This window comes from Onychostruthus taczanowskii, unplaced genomic scaffold (assembly GCF_017590055.1).
Source record: "Onychostruthus taczanowskii isolate IOZ18803 unplaced genomic scaffold, ASM1759005v1 scaffold14, whole genome shotgun sequence".
Taxonomy (NCBI): domain Eukaryota; kingdom Metazoa; phylum Chordata; class Aves; order Passeriformes; family Passeridae; genus Onychostruthus; species Onychostruthus taczanowskii.
The window spans coordinates 7,725,320-7,745,074 of NW_024498573.1; the positions used below are offsets into that span (position 1 = coordinate 7,725,320).

The window sequence follows — 19,755 nt, forward strand, 5'->3', positions numbered from 1 at the left end:
GCTATACTGTCTCAAATTACTCTCTCAATGGAAATTAAACCCCCTTGGATTGTGAACTGATTATTTCCATTGTTGTAGTTGCAGAATGGGGTTAGGGAGTGACAAGGAAATAAGAAAAAGCCCCTTTGGTACTGCTCAGAGACTCAACTGTGGGCCAAAGCTGTCTTTTTTTTTTTTGTTGTTCTTTCTAACATCACCTGTGGAGTGGAATTCCCTCTGTAGGTGGTGCAGGGCATTCCTGAAATGTGGGTACCCAGCTCTCAGGATGGCAGCACAGGCACTGCCAGGGGATGATCCCAAAGCTGAGTGCACATTCACAGCTGAGCCTGCTCTCTGCTTTTCTGGGACACATCCCTTTTGAAGGAGAGAAAGTTCTTGGAAGTTCACCTGAGGCAAAGCCTGCTATACTTCCTTACCCACCCAACAGAATGATTTATGAGAAAATTATTTGAGCTAAAATAAATCTTCTCTAGTGGACTTAAAACAGTGAAGAATTTGTTACTTAGATGACAGAGATTTTAAGATCTAAGAAAAATAAGTATTTTAAAAATTATGAGAAATACTTTGATGGTTGTTAACCTTCATATTTCACTGCATGGTGGCAGAGTGGAACAAAATATCTTCTATTAATAGCAATGGCAGCTAGGTAGGCAGGAGAGAATACAGTGAAATACTGGTGCAGAAAATGTTTGTTTTAGTATTGGCTGGAGTGTGTCCATTCCCCTGAAACCACTGCTCCCTGCTCTGTGGAACAGCTGAACCAGTTACTTTTTTAGATGGAACAGATCTGAAGTTTAATCTGGTTTGTATTAATTTCATTTAGAATTCTTTCTGCATATTGTCAGATAGGCAAAATATACTAAGTACACTAAAGCTGATGCTCATACAAGGCATCACATCCTGCATTGTTACATTATGCCAGTGTAGCTAGGGACAAAATAGCTTGTATGGCTGGTATTTCATACACTGTGCACGGGTGCAAGACACTAAAACTCAGGCAGCAGCCTCAGCTGCAGAAAGAAGCTAAGAAAGAGTCACTCCTGCCAAGCTCCCCTGCCCTGCTCCGTGGCCAGCACAGGCTGGAGTGCTGGAAATTCAGAGTGGCTTGGTCTGCTCGCTCCTCCCTTGATGCCTTTCCCTCCACAGAAGTGGTATTTTGCTCCATAAACAGCTCTTGCAAAATGCCAAAGGAACATTTTTCTAGCTCTCTGCCATACAAAGGCTCTGTATTCATACTCCAGATCTGTCATAACAGAATAGGAGTCCTTCTCTCTTTTCATCCCCATGGCCTTAAAACTGCCAACCCAGATTAATATTGCAGTGTAGCAATGTTCCCAGGGCTCCTAGAATGCAGAAGACTTAGGAGTTCAGAGTTCAGGAGTCCTGCAAGTTAAAAGGTTGTAAAGGAACCTTCTTTCTAAAAGGTGCAAAGCCCCATCTGATGGAATTTTGAACAGAAAATTACATACTCCAGATACCTTTCAGAGCAACATAACTTCCTCAGTAAACTATTACTGGTCAGTACTATATCACCACTTTCATTATTGAATTATGCTTCTAAAATTCCAGTCTTTTTGAAATTAATATATGATGTTTTTTTGACAATTGGTCTGTGGGCAAACAGAATAGACAAAAAGGGGGCTGTAGTTTAGGCTGTTGGTATCTTCTGTGTTTCTTTAGCAGCCCAAGCTGTGTTATCACTTACTGTCTGTCCTTGCCTTGAACCAGAAGGAATTGTTCCAATACAATTGTTCAAATTATTAAAACTTACTGAAAAATGCACGTGCAGAGCTATTAAATTCAAGTGTTTTGAAGTCTGATTCTTACAAATGTACAAGTACTTCCCTTAGAGGTCTGTCTGTAAAAACACCATTACTACTACACAACATAGATGGAAAACAAATTATCCTCTGGGTTCCAGAACTCTTAGTGAGCATTCATAAGCTTATAAAGGTGAAAAATCAGATTTTAAGATTTTTTTTTTCACTTTTAGCAACAGTGACTATCAACTGTCTTAACTCCAAGAACATAGTGTTCTAAAAGTATTAGAATGATGCTATTTAGTCACAGACCTAAAAGCACAGAGTAAAAATGGGTAAGCAGGACTATCTTTATTTTCAGACTGAGAAATTCAAAGGTTGCATGACAGGCCCAGGGCTACCTGGGAAGCATGTCCTTTCAAAAAATTATCCAAAAAGATACCCGAATTTTAGTTTTACTTCTGGTGTTAGTCCTTTTTACAGCTGTGCTTAGATAAATGGGAACTAAACTATCACTTTAGGTTTTAAAAATAAACAAGATAAGAAATAAATATGGCTTAAAAGAGTGGTATGTATTAATCATGTGAGTGATAGCAATGAGGAACTGTGCTTTTCCTGTATCTTTTTCATTAAATTAAAAAATTCATGTTGTGATTAGCATTTTCAGGTCAAATTGAAATCTCTCTACCATAGAATCATAAAATTGCAGAATCATTTAGGTTGGAAAGGACCTTTAAGATCATTGAGTCCAACTTTTAACCCATCCATAATACTCAAACCAGGTAGCTTTGTTAGAAATTCCCAGAACAAGTACCAACACTTTATTAATTGCACAGGCAGGAAACAGTAAAGTTACTTGAGAGTGGCTGTTATGATTTTGTGACTGTACATAGATCTTGCAAAATGTTATTGGTAATTTGCATCCTGTAGCCCACATAAACACTGCGAGAATAGCATGGTCATTGTTACGCTTTCTAGCTGTTGTGGAAAATGTCTTAACCTGCATTCATGATGGTAGTGCCCATCTTACTCCCATGCCTTTTTATACAGTTGTGGTAAGATTGTTATGAAATCCTTTTGTCAGTCATGTTCCAGCTAACTTACCTATGTATAGAATTTATATATTAAACCCCCCCTAATTTATACTGTGTTTTAACAGTTTGCCTGAACTGTCTATGGTTTCTAAATTTTGTAATGTGAGTGTCAAATAAGAACAATTAAAAAAAAAAAGGCTCATCTGTGTGGATTTTTTTCTTTGGTTTTATATGTAGGAAAGATTTCTTCAGGATAGGCTGTGAATAAACTCACTTTGCATTGAAAGAGATGTCCCTGACTCTGCACAACAATTAATGAATATGTGTGTAGGAAGAAACCTGTGATTTCTGCTCTTTCTCATTTCCACTTTACTGCTTCTCTCTCCATCCTCACACATGCAGTTCAAGCATGTGCACTGCAAGGAAAGGAGACAGACTCACAGTTCCCATAATAAAGTGTTTTCCCAAATAGGAGCTATAGAATGGAAACTTCTTAATAATAGGAGGAAAGAGCTGAGACTGGGTCTGAGTATTTTTAGTTTGTTTTTATAAAACTCTGTGGTACAACTGATGTTTAAATGTGTTTTTTGAATATTTGTGTTGCTGACGGCAATACAAATAAGAGGTGCTACTGAGATGAGGGCCCCATTTCAGCAACAATGTACAGCAAGAGACATCGTTGGTTCAAGCAGCTTAAAACTCTTTTAAATAAAGAAGAAAGAGCCTCAGAGATGAAACTGGTGTAGACAGAAATGGTGGAATTCCTTGATGTAACATTTGGCACCTGCACCACGATGGTTCTGTGAGTGTGTAACTGCTGGTGCTGCCTGCTGTCACCAAGGGAGAAGGGCTCACTGTGAGGGTGGCACTGACTCCAGAGCCTGTAGAAGTGGATGTGCAACTCCTTTCTCAGCAGTGCTCTTACTCACAGTGCCAGAGCTCCTCTTGCCAAAAGGAACTGTTGAGTTGTCTGCCTGAATTTCCTTCAGACTGTGGCTTCCCCAGGCTTCCCCATGTGAAGTCCCAAATCCTCTATTAGGCTAAAACATTTCAATCCTCAGGAGGCCCAGCTGTGCCACAGAGAGTGAGAGAAGTCCAAGTTTCAACCACCGCTGTGAGCTTTTCAGTTACAGGGAGTGGCTCAGCTCAGCTCAGCCCAAGGGAGCCCAGCTGGCCGTGGTCACCACAGTGAAAGGCAGCCTGCCCGCCGGAGGGAACACTCCCTGCTCCGGGTGAGCTGCCATCGCCCTCAGCACAGCCCAGTCTGCCACTGGCCACAGCTCAGGTGTTACCTGGCCAAAACTTCTCCCCACCAGGGAATGAACACAAGTGCCCACAATCACACAAAGTTTCTGGGCCACTGCTTTTCTAAGAAAAATTCTAATAACTCCTACAGAAGGAAAATGTGTCCCTAAGCCATAGCCATACCTTGTTCTTTTTTACCAGGCTGAGTATATTTGCGTTTTTTCTATTCTACTGCGTAATCTAAAAAGAATAATTTTTAAAAATCTATTTTAAAAATTTTCTTTATAAAAATAAACTCTCGTGGAATGGAAATGCAACTGTCAGTGGGTTCTCACTTTGCCTTTCTGCTGATCCACACATCCAAGCTCCTATTATCTCTTTGAATTTACATATGCCACAACAATCTGGGACACTGGCTCTCTTGATCAGTAGTTACAGTGATTTGTGAAACGAATAATATATTTTGCCTGATGTATCTTAGAAATTCTCGTGGTGGGTTTTCCATCCCCATTCAGTTGAGTCCCTTATAAAGAGACATTATTGTCATTACTCTGTCCCTGAGCTCCCAAGCAAACATACAGCTGCTCCCACACAGTTGGGGGAACCTAAGAATATCTCTCTGTCAGTGTAAAAATCAAACCATGGAACTGTAGAAATCCATAAACAACTAAAGGCAAAGCACAAATGCTAATCAGCCACCCTCTGACACCAGAGGGAGGAAAAACAAAACTAATACATCTGTAATTAAGAGAAAGCAAGCACAGCAGTGGAAGTACTGAAAGTCAGGAATTTTTGGCTCTGCCTCTGAGTTTTTCTGAGGCTTTGGGCAAGGCAGACAACCCTTGTTTTAAATTTTGTATCCAATGAGAAAACTCGATAAGATCTGTATCTCCTGAAGAGCTGCTGTGAGGATGGATCACCTCTTGTGGCAAGGCATTTGAAAGAGGGACCTTACAAAATTGCATTCTGAAGAAAATGGTTTGAATGTATCTTTTCATACACTCACAAATGTGTCCCAGCAGCACAGTAACACTGAATTGTAATGTACTCTGCTGTACAGAGCAATCTAAAACATAGTTGCATTGTGTGTTGCTCACTCCACAAGCTGAGCACACATTTGGCATGGCAAGTCTAATTAAAGAAGGATCTCTCTCACATAAACAAAAGTAAATACCTTAAGGGCTGACAGCAGAAGTGGCTGTAACTGCACTCAAATGGATGTCCTGAGTTTTGTAAAGACTGAATTTCTCTAGTTTGATTCTTCATTATTCACTTCATTCCTGACTTTAAAATGGCCATTTCTAGAGGGACTGTCACTTTGTGCTACCCAGCCTGGTCATGGGCAGCAAATTTCTCCTGACTTTATCCTTCTCTGAAACACCTCCTAAATTGCAGCTGACATTCCTCCAGTGCTGTGTCTCCACTGCCACCTCCCGAACAGGAAGGAAAACTAACTTCTTCCAATTCTGCTTTTCTTTTGAATGTCTGCAGAGGTGGTTTTGAAAGCGCTTTGTTCAGCACACAGAGAGGAGCTGAAACTGCTTTGCAATCTGTCTAGAGAGGCTACATTCTATAAAATCCATTGTAAGGCTTTTACTTCAGAGGGAATTTCTTTATGGATGTTTGATATGAAGGTGCTTCAACGTTTATACACTGCTTTTCTTCTTCAGAAAGGTCCAATTATTAACTTCTGATAGGTTTATTCCTCTTTCAGCTGTCAGCTGAAAGCCTGTGACTGAAACCAGTAAATCTTTACAGCTCCCATTCATTCTGTTTTCACAATGCACAATAGCTATTTCTACCTTTTCTATTCCAGGCTGAAGATCCTTATTCCTAGCAGGAGGGAACCAAAATATCCTAGAACCAAAATTTTCCTGCTTCCAAAAGTAGCCAGTTCTGAGAATCTCTTCTGCATTAATTTCCTTTTATCCCACTAAATGTGATTTCCCAAAATTGCCCCTGAACTGCTACACCCTGTTAGAGGCCCTGTCATCCATTTATAAGGGGAGAGGAAATTAGCAAATGTAAAACCCAGTAAATACTTAGAAAAGGCACCAAGGCAAGAAAGGCAGAGAGCGTGATCCTGTCACACCCCGTCCCCTCTGCCCTGCCAGGAATACCAGCCACGGGTTTGTCATCAGCCTTCCAGCAAGAAACTTTCCATAAAATCCAGATGATCTTCCTAGCCACACCCCTTGGATTAAGAAATTAGAGAAAATTTGTAATTATGTGGTACAGTTGGCTAATATCAGGCACATGGATATTTTCTGCCTCTTCACAGGTGCATGTTCACTCTCTGTGAATTTAATTTCATGCTTCTATCTTTTTTCTGCTGCTTGAAGTCTGAGAGAATTCCTCATACAGTATTAGTGGATGCTGGGAGAACTCTTAATGCTTGGCAGATATTACTGTTTTTTTATAAAAAATAGCCAATCATTTAGGTGCTAAATGAGAAACACTGAAGCAATGGCACCAAAGCCATATTTGGCATTAACAGATTTGGTATACAATGTGAATTATGAGGTTAAAAGATTTTTAAATATGCAGCAGGCAATAAACAGGTGTCAATGCTCTGTATCTTAGTTTCTCTTCTTCAAAAAAAAACCAAAAAAACCAAAAAAAAAAAAAAAAAACAAAAAAAACCAAAAAAAAACAAGAAGAGGAACAGGATTTCCACTCTAGTGCAAACCAGGTTTAAATGGTCATCTTACTCTTGTTGGCAAGTTAATTCTAATGACAATTTTAAAACCACAAATGCTCTCATTTTAGAACAATTTACTAATGTTATTGGGGACTAACATTAAAAGGACAACAGTACTCATTGAATTCTAAGTACATTATACCTTAGCTACTCTAGATTGTGCTTCAGCTGCAAAACCTTGCTGTATTAGAGGTTACACTTGCTAAAATTATTTTGGGAAAGAGCCACTACGTTCAGGAATTTTTCAATTTACCCATTCACCTTCAGAGATTGCTATTTTCCCCAGATTGCTATATTCCTCCTAGTAGGGAAAGAAAAAAAATCCCAAGCAACCACAAGTAAAATTTTCAGTTCACCCCAAATTTTTTTTGCTATTTTCCCTCACCGTGAGCTCCTAAATCTGAACCTTGCGCTGCAGTTGGACTTTTCCCTATTTGGGGGCGTGCTTTTCTTTACTTCGCAACAATCTCTTTGGGCTCATTGAATCCTGCCTGGCTGAGGGCGGGAGGAGCTGGCGATGCCGTTTCCCGGCGCAGCCCCGCGGTGAGTCCGGCCGGGTTTGCCCCGCCGGGCCGTGACTCAGCGGGACCCGCGTCCCACACGGTGAGTCCGGCCGGGTTTGCCCCGCCGGGCCGTGACTCAGCGGGACCCGCGTCCCACACGGCTCCGCAGCGCCGGGAGCCGCCCAGCCATCCCTGCGGCTGCACACGGCCGAGGGGCAGCTCCGAGCTGCGGGCCGCGGCTGGTAAAGTATTTTATTGCGTTTTTAGCGTTTTCACACAGAAACGGCTCGCACAAAGGACTGTGAGCCTGAAGACAGGCCTGACTGAGGAATCACCAAACTGCTGAAACGCTGCGTTTGGAGTTCATTGGAAGGAATTAATTGGCGGTTGGGGCTAATTGGTGATTTCCGCACTACTACACGCGTTTGATGAGGCAACAAAGGAGAGCGGGCCCGCAGATCTAGAGTTGCCTCTGAACTCGCCATCCATGCTTGAACTCCTCCACGAGTTTGGCTTACAAAGCCGTGAAGATTTGGGTAAAGATGCCCAGCATGTGCGGTGGGGCGGCACAGGACGGCAGGAACACCGCCCCGCTCCCCTCAGAGCAGCCGCCACAGCCGCGGCACCGCCTCAGGGGCGTGGCGCGGGGCGGGGCCTCTCCTGGGTCTCCCGCCCTACAGGCGTTTACGCCGTGCGTCTGACGTCACAGCGCACAGACGCCGCGAGAACGAGGGAGGAGGAGGAAGCCGCTTCTCCGCGCTCTCAGCCGCCATTTTGTCTGTGCGCGCAGGGCGGACACGGAGCTCGCTCGCTTTCTGTTCCAGTTGTAAGTGGTGAGGGCCGCCCTTCTTCGTTCTCTTTTCACCTTCGCTTTTTTCCTCTCTCCTTTCTGTTTCCAGCGGGAACAAGGCAGCGGGGAAACGGAGGGGAGGCAGGGTGGGGGGTGGGGTGGCCGAGCTGCTTGCGTTGTCTCCGCGGCGCGGGGCGCATCAGGCGCTGCTTCAGGAGGTGTTGAGGGGGGAGGAGGATTCTCGGCACAGGAGCTCTGTCGAGGTCTCTGGAGGGCTGGGGCGGGCGGAGCCGGGCTCACCCGGCCCGGCCGTGCCTGGCGCCCGCCCAGGTGGCAGCGGGACCGGCCCTTCCTCCCCCGCCGGCCCGGAGGGCTCCGGGGGAACGCGGCGTGGAAATGGGCTCGGTGCCCCTGGCTCGGGCCGAAGGGTGTCCCCTCCGGGATCTGCCGTGCGGGACTTTGGCCATCCCGAAGGAATAAGCCTTTGACCTCCTCCGGCTGCCAAGGTTTTGAGGAGAGGCATTTAGAAATTGCTGTGTGGGCAGCTTACGGCGCGGCTTTTGTGGCCCTTGTGTGTATGGGTCTGTTGGAGGAGCCTTATGGCAAATGTGGGAGTGAAAACTGCCTGCGATATGGATTAGTTCCACATGCTGCAGGAATGCATATGTTCGTGGCAGCTGTCACTATTACATAAGTGAAGTTCTTCGGTGCATTAAATCAGATAGAGCACCGTAGTTAAAAAATTTTAAGGTGGCTTCTAGCGTAAAATGGACTCAGACCGATTCTGGCCATTTCCTCCTCATTTAAATGTACCTGGCTCCTTTAGGGCCGAAATTTGTAATTTTTGTCTTAATTTCACTAAAGTTATGTGCATTTGGTTGTAGTTTAGCAGCAGTTACTCTTCGAGCATTTTCTCCGGCTTCCTGTGTCAAATATCCATCCTTCCTGCCCCCAAGCCCTGCTCTGCAGGACAGTTTAATGGTGATTTTATTTAGATAGTTGTTAATTACAGAGCTTTAGTGCACCCCGCCTTCCTCCAAGTAGGGGAAAAAATTCCCAAGCAACCATAAGTAGAATTTTCAGTTCACCTAGAACTGAGTGTGTCTATTTGGAGCTCTGCGCCTCAAGAGTAACTCAAACCTGAGTGTGCTTCAGAGCCTGAGTTATGTAAGGTGAAAATACAGGAAAATGGCTTTGGAGCTCTGTAAGAAGAGAGGAAATTAAAGCACGTGAATGAAACAGCAAGTCGGTGTTAATTTTTCAGGTGGCTTTGTTGGTCATTTGCTACATTAGTATTTTTGGATTTTGTTAGAAACAAGTACGATTTTTTTGTGAGTCATGCCTTACCCAAAATGTGTACAATGCACTTATTTTGCACAGTTTGTTAATATGTTTTTGATTTTTAAAACATTGTTGCAGATATCTGGTTTTGTTGTTTTTTTTTTTCTTTAATTATCAGCCTCTCACGGATCCTGAAAGTATCAAAAAAACCTTTTCTTTCAGAATAGGCCTGTCATTTGCATGTTCTAGGAGTTTCCAACTTCCTGCCTTCTCTTTGTATAGAGGCATTGTTCTCTGTAAATTTACACGGATTTGCACAATTTACACATGATTTACAGTCATGATTTTTTCTGCTCTATTGCTGTCATTGTCTCTAAACTACTGTTCTCACTGTCACTGCTAACTGCAGAAACTTTTTATTATCTTGTATGAATTCATTCTTTGGAATATACTGCAATACGTATAGAAGGTTATTCTTACTTTTAAAAAACCTCCTGCTGCAGATGAGTAAACAAATAACAGTTGGTTTTGTTACATTCTTTAATTCTACAGCCGTGTTTTACTTTGCCTTTTTTTTTTTTTTTCAGTTGTGCATGTACCTGTTTGAACAAAGAATTCCTGCACCTAACATCCAGCAACAGAAGCTGGTGGGTTTTGTCTTTGGTAAATCAGCTGAGCTGTAGAACACCCACAGTCCTGCATGCTCCTAGGGTGCAAAAGTTGTGACTTGGCTCCAGGGGCTCCAAAGTTGTGTTAATCCATCAGAGTTCACAGTGGCTGTTGCTAAAAGTGACTGTTTCCTAGTGTTCTGTAAATAGTTTAGTGAGAGAAGTTTTAAGACTGATCGTGTATTCTTGATTTTCATGTAGTAACTTTACAGTGCAGTGGGAAGACCTAAATCCAGGTTTTCTTGTTAGAGGATGTTGGGAGAGGAAGGTTTCTTCCAATAGGAGGCTCTTTAAGGATACTATTGTGCTTAGTCACTTGAGAGCTTATTTAAAACTGGCTTTAATGACATGTTTGAAGCTATTAAATGGAGATGAGTTGGCCTATTTAATCTTGATTTGTGTTTCATAACAGCGTTAGCGTTGGGATGGGGGAGCTGTGTCTGCTTGCCAAACCGAAATAATGGGGGGAGGGAGCTGAGGAAAAATGGGCCCTTTCAGTTCTGTCAGACTCGATCAAACTGCCATTGTTGGCTTGAACCTACATGTGTGCTTGTTGATTTTTCAAAATTATTATTATTATGATTGTGTTTTGCAGTGGGAGATGAGGCATTCAAAGCAATCTCAGTGCCCTGAGTGGGACGACAGGAGGAGCTGGGATCAGAGGAAGCACAGCAGCAGCCGCAAGCGCAGAAAGAGGTCCCACAGCAGTGGCCAAGAGAGCAAGCACTATAAACCCAGTCGCATTTCAGAAAGGTATTACACTCTGAACTGAGTCGTGCAAATGTTTCTTACCATGTCTAAGTTAAATGTGTTTTCAGGGTAGGAGTTTTTGAATGCCCAGAGTTGTCAGTTCCTTATGGTTTGGCTCACTTAAGACAAGCCTGATAGGTAGTTGTTAACACAGCACCTGAACTATTAAGTAGAAGTTGTTGAATAAAAGCAAGTAAATGTTACTAGTTTGTCTCAGTGGTGTCAGTTAAATTTTGGTATTGAATACAATCACTATTAACTTTCAAGTGAAAAGGATGCCTTTTAATGTGAACAAAAGGAGGAGAAGGTTTGTTTAATCATTTAATACAGTGGTAAGTATGAATTTCTCTTACTAATTTGGAAGTGATTTATGTTTTCTCCCATACTGCTTTCACTGGAAAGATGTATTTTCTCTGTTTTGTCTTGGTTTGGTTTTTTTTTTCCCTTGAAAAGATCCAAAGGAATTCTTTTAAAAGCTCATTCTCATGCTTATTAAAATGCTGGAAGGAGTAGGCGTACAGCAGTCAGGGAACTCTGTGCCTCAGCAGCTTTCTTAATGGTCTGTTTTCTGTGCAAAAGATCCTTGTTCCAGATCCTTTGAGGTTTTAGTGTTGGTTGCAGAGCACTTCTCAGTCTCCAGGTTTTATTTAAATCTGGAGCTTTGAAAGTGCAGAAGGGATGATTTCTGTATTGAAGGTGGTTTCTCATGTGACTTTTAAGGTTGTAATGAAGTTGCTCAGTATATTTTAGGAAGTGTTTCTCCTTTTTAAGTCTGAGTTTCTTACTATGCAAACTGTGGTCAGATATTACATTGTTCATGTGGATGGCTGCCATGTATTTGAGACTGACAATGTTGTTAAATTCCTAATAAAGTAACATCAAAAGCTCCACTATTTTTGGGGAGGGAGTCAATTAAAAAACATTTGTGCTGTAAAGACAGATACTGTGTAACTCAGCTCAGGTCACTTATCTTGTTGGAACCTCAAGTTTTTGAAGTGGAGAACATTCACTTAAAATATATTTTCAGTCATTATTTGGACGATAGAGCCATAAATGAAAGAGACCATCATGACCGGAGATATGTTGAGGAGTACAGAAATGACTTCTGTGAAGTGTATGACCACAGGCATTATCACAGAGACTATGAAAAGAGTCACCATCATCACTATAGCAAATCCTCTGGTCGGAGCAGGAAAAGTAGTCATAAAAGGAAGCATAAGAGACATCATTGCTCCAGTCACCAATCGCATTCGGTATGAGTAATTTTTAACTTTATTATTAATGAATTAGTGGTAATAGACTTCTTAAATGAGTGCTAGAGCTGCAATTCCTGATCCACGGTACTTTAAGAAATACATTATTAAAAAAGGATTTGTATTTATTTGAGTCTGTTTGTGGAGCATGTGAATATGTTGTTGGTTGAGATTCTTGGATCGTTGTTGGGTGGGGGGTGGGATCATCAGTACTAGCTGTACATTGGGAATGTAGGTGGTTGGTAGTCAAAATGACTGGGATTGACCTGAAAAATGTTATCTTGAAATTGAAGACAGGCAGCTCTCCTCTTTTAAAGTACAGTTGTCACTTAGTTTTGCAGCGTTGAGCTCTGGTTTTTTAGGTAGACTGTGAGGTTCTATCCACCCTATTGCTAAAAGTAATTGAGATGACATGCTTTTTTAACATGAATTACAAGTATGAATGTGCATGTCTGGTAAATGGATGTGAACAACTTTGCATCTAATTGCAGAAAGCTTTGATAAACCCTGTGCCCAGCTAATGGCACCTAATGTCTTATGAGATGGGATAAGTTTGCTGCTTGCCTTCTTTGAAGGTGTGCTCTCTGAATTTCTCATGATTGTCATGATGCCCACTGATGCATCTGCAGTTCCAGGTGTTTTATACCACTTTTCTGCAGTAGAACAGCAAGGTGTATTAGATGATATAGTGCAAATTAAGGACTTCAGAGTAATTTTTCTCCCCTTTCTAAACATGGGGGAAGTAAAATTGTTTACATGAGTGGATGTTTTAAGAGTAGAAACATTTCACCTGACTGAGAGCTTAGGTATGTACATAAATACTGGTTTTTGCTATTTGCTAGCAAAGAATTAGAAATAGCAGTGTTGCAGTCTTAATCTGTCTTCAATTAAGCCACTGTTTGAGAGACAAAATTGTGTTGTTTTTTTTTCTGTTGCTTGTATCACTTTAAGTATTTATCTGAAAATCTGTTCCTTGCCATGTTTTTCTTCTGTAACATAAACTGTGCCCTGTGAATTTCTGGGGACTGAATTTGAAATTGCTCCTGCCAACTGTTCGTGGCCTGGTGTGTAACTGAATGCCTGAATATCTCCCCGCTGAATGAATTGCGTATTCTGCCCTGAATTCACTCTGATATATTGATTGGCTGGACGATCTTGGTGCCGTTTCCAGAAGAGTCACCGAAGGAAAAGATCCAGGAGTGTAGAGGATGATGAGGAGGGTCACCTGATCTGTGAAAGTGGAGACGTTCTAAGAGCAAGATGTATAGAACATTTTTCAACACTTTTAAAAAACTTTTCAGAAAAAAATCTGTTTAGAATAGTATGTCAGAGGAGGGGGGCTAAAGAAATCTCATTGCTCTTTTTGTTCTGTTTTTTTTTGTGCTTTTTTTGTTTTTTTGCATATCTTCTTTTCTGTAGAATTTAAATACTGTGTTCAAAAAGTTCCAATTAGTAAATGAACTTGAGATTAGAACAAGAGATAGTTTTTTGGCTAACTGTTTTCATGACTCCTGTCCAATAAAATAATGCATTCTGATGCTGAAATTTAAAGTAATTATGCTTTTGTAATGGCACATTTTAAAATCTACATTAATATGTTCATTCTCCTTTAAGTAGTTGTATAATTCTAACTTGTCTTTGTTCTTTTTAGATGAAATTGTTGCGACTTTAGGAGAAGGAGCTTTTGGAAAAGTAGTGGAGTGCATAGATCATGATATGTAAGTGTTGGGTTATCTTTATCAGTGGATCTCATGATAAAAGATACCTAGATCAGAAATTAAAGCTCGAGGACATTTTATTTAAGAGAAGGTTGCAGCCCAAGTGCCCTTTTAATGATTGAGAACTCTGTTTTGTTTCATTTTTCTGTTTCTATTAAGTCCTGCTGCTGTAACTGGAGAATGTGAGAGCAGCTGAAGAGTGCAGAACTAGTTTGGGAGGCCTTTAAAGGTGCTACAGTGACATACTGAGAAAGTAGTTTTGGTTCTTAGTGGAAGCAGTTTCTGGAAAGCAGTTACTTGGAATTGCTTGAGCTGTCAATTGCTGTCCTCAGTTCTCATAATCAAAATTATCCTTTAAGGTTTTTTTGAATCGACAGTAACCTAGTATTGAGTACTTTTTTAATTAAATGATTGCTTCCATGTGGAGGGCATGTCTGGTGAAGTAGAAGAAACTTAACTGTATTTCCATTAATTCTGTATGTTCCAACTGTTGTTAGAACTCAGACTATTCTAACTGTATGTTTTATATCACCAGTATGACGTGGTTTTAGTACTTTTTCCTCTACCTTTGGTTTGTTTGTTCTGTCATTTCATAAGTAAAGACTGTTCTGGAGTTTGAGGTCATGTTGTGAGGGCAGAGAGTGTTCTGAAGTTGTTAGAATTGAAAGAGCTCTACAGAGACAAATTGTCTAAGAGCAAATGGGACAGAAGGAGCTGTGTCTGTGTTCCATTTAAATAACAGCCTTGCAGTCTGAATGCGTGCAGGCATTCAGTGCAGGGCAGTTTTCACTGGTATAAACTGCTCATAATCCAAACTTCTGAAATTACTCAATTCCCCTGATTCCATAAGAACACTGGAAAAGAGCCAGCACAAGTTGTGCAAGTAGCAGGAAAAAAAACCTGTCAAATTTTTGTAGTATTTTTTGTTCAAATGAGAACTTTGTTAATTTTTTAATCATTCTGCTGGCAGATTCCCAATGTTTATTCTACTTCAGATGAGATAATAACACTGAGAAGTCATTAATAAAGCATATACTATAAGTATTTGAGAAAGGAAAGATCAGGATTACTTTTTTTTTTTTATAAAAACTGTTCTGGTTGAGTGCAGTGTGCTTAAATCAAATTCCCCTAATCCAACTCATAATTCTCCTTGACCTTTAATCTTCCTGTGTTTCTTTTATTAAAATCAAGCTGCTTTGGGGCTGTGGGTGTTTAACAATAATTGATTCAGTTTGCTATGCATTACTTTCTTTTCAAGGAGAGGAATGCATGTAGCAGTTAAAATAGTGAAAAATGTTGGTCGATACCGGGAGGCAGCCCGTTCAGAAATACAGGTGTTGGAACACTTGAACAACATGGATCCAAGCAGCAATTTGTAAGTATGAAATCTGAGTAGGCAGCATACCAAGGATTTGAGGAAGGTGATTCATTCAATAGTTTTTCATTTGTTTTTTTTTTCTCTTTTAAGTCGCTGTGTCCAGATGCTGGAGTGGTTTGATCACCATGGCCATGTCTGCATTGTTTTTGAGCTACTGGGGCTCAGTACTTATGACTTTATTAAGGAAAACAGCTTTCTGCCTTTTCATATTAATGACATTAGAAACATGGCCTATCAAATTTGTCAGTCTATAAACTGTAAGTAAATTTCAATACTCCTTTCAAATACATGGGTGTGTTTTGGTTTCTCCGTGAATTTAATGTGTAAATTATGGAATACTGTTCTCTTTTTCCTTGTAGTTCTACACCATAATAAACTAACTCACACAGATTTAAAGCCTGAAAATATCTTGTTTGTGGAGTCTGACTACATAGTGAAGTACAATGCCAAAATGGTAAGTTTGTTCTTTGTTTCTCCCAACTTGAGTTGCACTATTTCTGTCTTTGTTGAAACTTGTCTTAAAAAAAAGAGACAACAAGTAACTGAAGTTAAAGGTTAACAAAAGAGGAAAAGAACTCTTGTTACTGCAAATGGTCTTTACTCAGCTGTTTTGGGTACTGAGATTAAATCACTTTGTTGCCTGCTCTTCTTTCTTGGAGCATTGAGCTGCACAGGAATTAAAGTATTTGGAGGAAGTGCTTTGTTACACGTTTTATGCTAGCTGGTACTTTGAAGCTAATGTGATAATGCCTTTTGCCTAAGCATGCTTTTAAGAAGTATTAACAGCGTTTTGGTTTCTTGCAGAAACGAGATGAGCGCACTTTAAAAAACACAGACATCAAAGTTGTTGATTTTGGAAGTGCGACTTTTGATGATGAGCATCATAGCACATTAGTGTCTACGAGACATTATAGAGCTCCTGAGGTTATTTTAGGTCAGTAAAGACTCTTAAACCTTCTGAAAGTTCATTGCAGTTCATTTGGATGTCTTTACTTCATAAACTGGAGTAGTTGTGCATGGTTCTGGTAATCAGTCGTCTCTCAGGTGGTGGGGGTACAATTATTGAGAGTAAACAGTAAAAGTACTCTAAAACCAGAAACAAGCAGCAGGGTTTGAGGAGGGCACGGGGAATAAGTTGGGCATCAGTAAATGTGTGGAAACTGGGCGTGTGCTTTGTGGGTTACACATTTTGAGAATATATTAAAAAGTAAAACAAACTTTGCCTATTTTGCAGCATTGGGATGGTCTCAGCCCTGTGATGTGTGGAGTATTGGTTGTATTCTGATTGAATATTACCTGGGATTTACAGTGTTTCAGGTGTGTATGTGAGCTTAAATAGAATGTGTTTCTTACAGACTACTGATTTTAATCTTTTAATGACATGCACTTAACTGTGTAAAAGGCAGAACCCATGGGCTTTTAAGGATTATATAATGAGATTGGAAAACCAGCATCCATACAGGAAAATGTTGCATCTTGGATATCTCCTTCAGAGTATCTAAGATGACCTTTTCTGGCATTTTGAGTGAAGAAGACTGTCATGTTACTGCTGGAATTAAGAGTGAAGCAAGCATTGTACAATACTTGGTTTATGAACCGTTGTTCAAGGGTCATCCTCACTGTGGAAAGTGTTATATAATCTACATTGCATAATCTGTTTTTAATAATTGAAAGTGGCAGAGTTTAAAGATATTGTGACCGTGGTCTGGCAAAAGCTTGTTTGCAGTTTGATTGTTGTTACCAAGTGGCTCAGAGGAGAAAAATGTGCTAAGTGCTTTCATTGCTTTTTCCACACAGACTCATGATAGTAAAGAACACCTGGCAATGATGGAAAGAATACTGGGGCCTCTGCCCACTCACATGATCAAGAAATCCAGGTATGTTCGTTGTGGAAGTGGTAAGTTGCCTAATATTTTCTCTTACACGAGAAATTGCAAAGTTGCCAATGTAAACTGTGAGTTGCTGCAGATCAGCAGAGATTCATAGGCAACCTTAAGTAGTTGACAGTAGTCCTCTTTTCTGATTTTAGTATGAATTGTCAGCCTCTTGAACTGTAACTTGAGTATGAATATTTCTAAGTTTTTAAAGCTAAGTTTGGTATGGTCACCAGAACAGTACAAGACATAATTTTTTCTTTAAAGTCTCATAATGAAAAACATGTTGTCATCACAACAATTATTGCAAGGAAGAGGAGGGTCCTTGCTTGCTAATACAGCTGTCATCCTCTTGTACTGCCCCTCCATATCCCCCAGACATGTGCTTCAGTGATCTTTCTGTCTTCCTCAAAGATAACTCCATGCAGCAGGAGTTTCTCACTTCCATGGCAAGGAGAAGCAGCCAGCACAGGGTTCTCCCCTAACCCCTCTATGGCCAAAATTTAGAGCTCCTGGGATGATGGTCCATTTTCTTTCTTACATAAGCTGTCCTCTTGCCAGCTCATGTAGATAATTCTGTAACTCATGTTAGAGTAGAATTCCAGTAAATAATTCTGGGTTGGGTAATGTATATTGTATGTTATGGTTGTCCAGTAGATTATAATATTATAGTGCATTTTGAAAAACAGGAAAAAGCTTGGAAAGCAGTAATTGCAATAGATTCAAGTAATACTAAAAAATAAAATTTAAAAAAAAAGCTACTGTGTTCTCGTTATTGTGGCAGCAATAATAAAAACCCAGCAGATCTCTGAGTAAATGCACACTAAAAGAAATGCTAGCTCCCAGATGCAGATACATGCAAGAGTACTTAATGGTGTTTTAAAGCTTCTTGGTAAAGCATCTGCTTGCTGTGTGCACTCACACCAACTTGCTGTTATTTCCCTTGTCCTGCAGAAAACATTATTTTCACCACGACCAGTTGGACTGGGATGAGCACAGCTCTGCAGGCCGGTACGTCAGGAGACGCTGTAAGCCCCTGAAGGTAGGAGACAGCATTTTTATTGCTCTGCTAGACTGCAGTTGTGAAAGCTCTCTCTAAAATACCTCCTGTTTTTTTTCTTTCAGGAATTCATGCATTGCCAAGACACAGATCATCAAAGTCTGTTTGACCTTGTTCGCAGAATGCTGGAGTATGACCCAGCCAAAAGAATTACTCTTGATGAAGCCTTGCAGCATCCTTTTTTTGATCCATTAAATAAATAAATTCAATGATCTTCTATGCTTCTTCAAGGAGATTTCCTAGACTGTGTCAGTCAGTCAGCAGAGGTTGCATGAAACTTTTGTAAGCTTTAAATTATTTTGTACAGTTAAGTCTGTAAATAATTACATATGTTTTGTATAACTGTTATGTTTACCTTGTTGAGCAGTTGTAGTCTTATGGGTATCAAAGTGAAAAATAAAAGTAATTTTCATTTTTGAAAGTCTGCACCACTCTCCTTTTACAGATGATGCTAGTGGACCCCCTGACTGTAGGTGAGGACTCTGGGCTAGCTGAAGGAGTTCTGGAAATATTCCCTAAAACTTCCTTTTGTTAGTCTTGAAGAAAAGATCCACCTAGTTATGCTGTGTGTGACAGTTTGATGGCATTTTGAAACATGGTTGGGAACAGTGTATATCCTAAGTAGGTAGCTTTTTTGGGTCACCTTTTTCCCAGATTTTCTGTTACATAGCGTGCCTTGCTCCCCAGGTAGCTAATTAACTCTTGGAAACTTGTCTGATGCCTTCAGCTTCAAGTATTCATAGCTAACGTTTTTAGTTAAGATCTGTAAAGTAACATTTCCTATTTTCAATTTTGCTCCTAGTCATTAAAGATGAACATTTTCATAAGTTTTTGGAAAGATTGTATTCCTGCAGAGGAATACGGCGTGCCACAGAATTGTGGCATATTTAAGCTCTTGCAGTAGTGACATCATTCTGAAATCTTTGATGTGTATTTCTGTGGAGCTTTATTTGTAGTTACTGGTAAATGAAGTGGCCTTGGGAACTGGGAAGTGCTGGCACTGAGACTGTACAGGATGGAGGCAGCCAGGTTCTCAGCTGTGGCTCCTGAGCTCTGGTACTGAGTTGAGAAGAAAATGGTGCAACTTTCAAGTCCCATTAATGTACTTTGGTAGTTTTGGGGTTTCCACATCTATAAGTTGGTGGTTTTTACTCCAACTCCCTTAATCCATTTGACAGTGTCTGGGTAGCTTGCTGCGCAGTAGGAAGGGAGCCTTCCATGGAAAAGTTCCTTCTGACTGTAATAAGGAAGTTTGGGCAATTTATTTTAATCTTTACTGCACAAGTCTTCAAAGGAAGGAAACGAAATTGTTTTGGCTCCACAGGAGCCTGACTTCAGGTTTTGTGCTTGCTGAGTTAGCCCTAATACACAGTAAGGTTTTAACCTGATGTTGAGGAGGCTTCATTTGCAAGAGGCTCCAGACGTGCATATCTCTGAGCTGGGGGCACAATAGAGCTGGGCCAGGCTTTGAAAGCTTATCTTCTGTTACTAGTGCCACCTCCTGGGCTTGGTTACAGCTCATCACAGCCACCTCCTTTCCTTGGAAGTTGGTGTTGATGACATTGTTTCTGCTTGGCCTGACAGAAAATGTAACAGTCTGTGCTATGCAGGTCAGCTCGGTAGGGCTGAGCAGGACAAGAATAAATTCCTTCACTTCTTCCCACAGAACTTTCAATCCCACAGCTTCAGAGGCAAAGCAAGGACTTGGCTGAGTATATCAGCTAAGCAATGCAAATCAAA

At 40.7% G+C, this 19,755-nt stretch overlaps 1 protein-coding gene across 3 annotated transcripts; it reads left to right on the plus strand.

Moving 5' to 3' along the window:
* Positions 1–7,469: 7,469 nt before the first annotated feature.
* CLK4 (CDC like kinase 4) lies at positions 7,470–18,432 on the plus strand. Of its 3 annotated transcripts, none has more exons than XM_041397421.1 (14): positions 7,474–8,069; positions 9,902–9,961; positions 10,578–10,735; positions 11,760–11,985; positions 13,157–13,247; positions 13,637–13,703; positions 14,962–15,078; positions 15,172–15,338; positions 15,441–15,535; positions 15,886–16,015; positions 16,316–16,398; positions 16,879–16,958; positions 17,910–17,997; positions 18,081–18,432. In XM_041397421.1, exons 1-14 carry the CDS (start codon positions 7,731–7,733, stop codon positions 18,216–18,218), a joined length of 1,839 nt encoding a protein of 612 aa, XP_041253355.1. In that variant the 5' UTR covers positions 7,474–7,730; the 3' UTR covers positions 18,219–18,432. The 3 variants fall into 3 exon arrangements, with proteins under 3 accessions (XP_041253356.1, XP_041253355.1, XP_041253357.1); XM_041397423.1 differs by having other exon boundaries at positions 7,955–8,076; XM_041397422.1 differs by lacking the exon at positions 9,902–9,961 and having other exon boundaries at positions 7,470–8,069.
* The last annotated feature ends 1,323 nt before the right edge of the window (positions 18,433–19,755 follow it).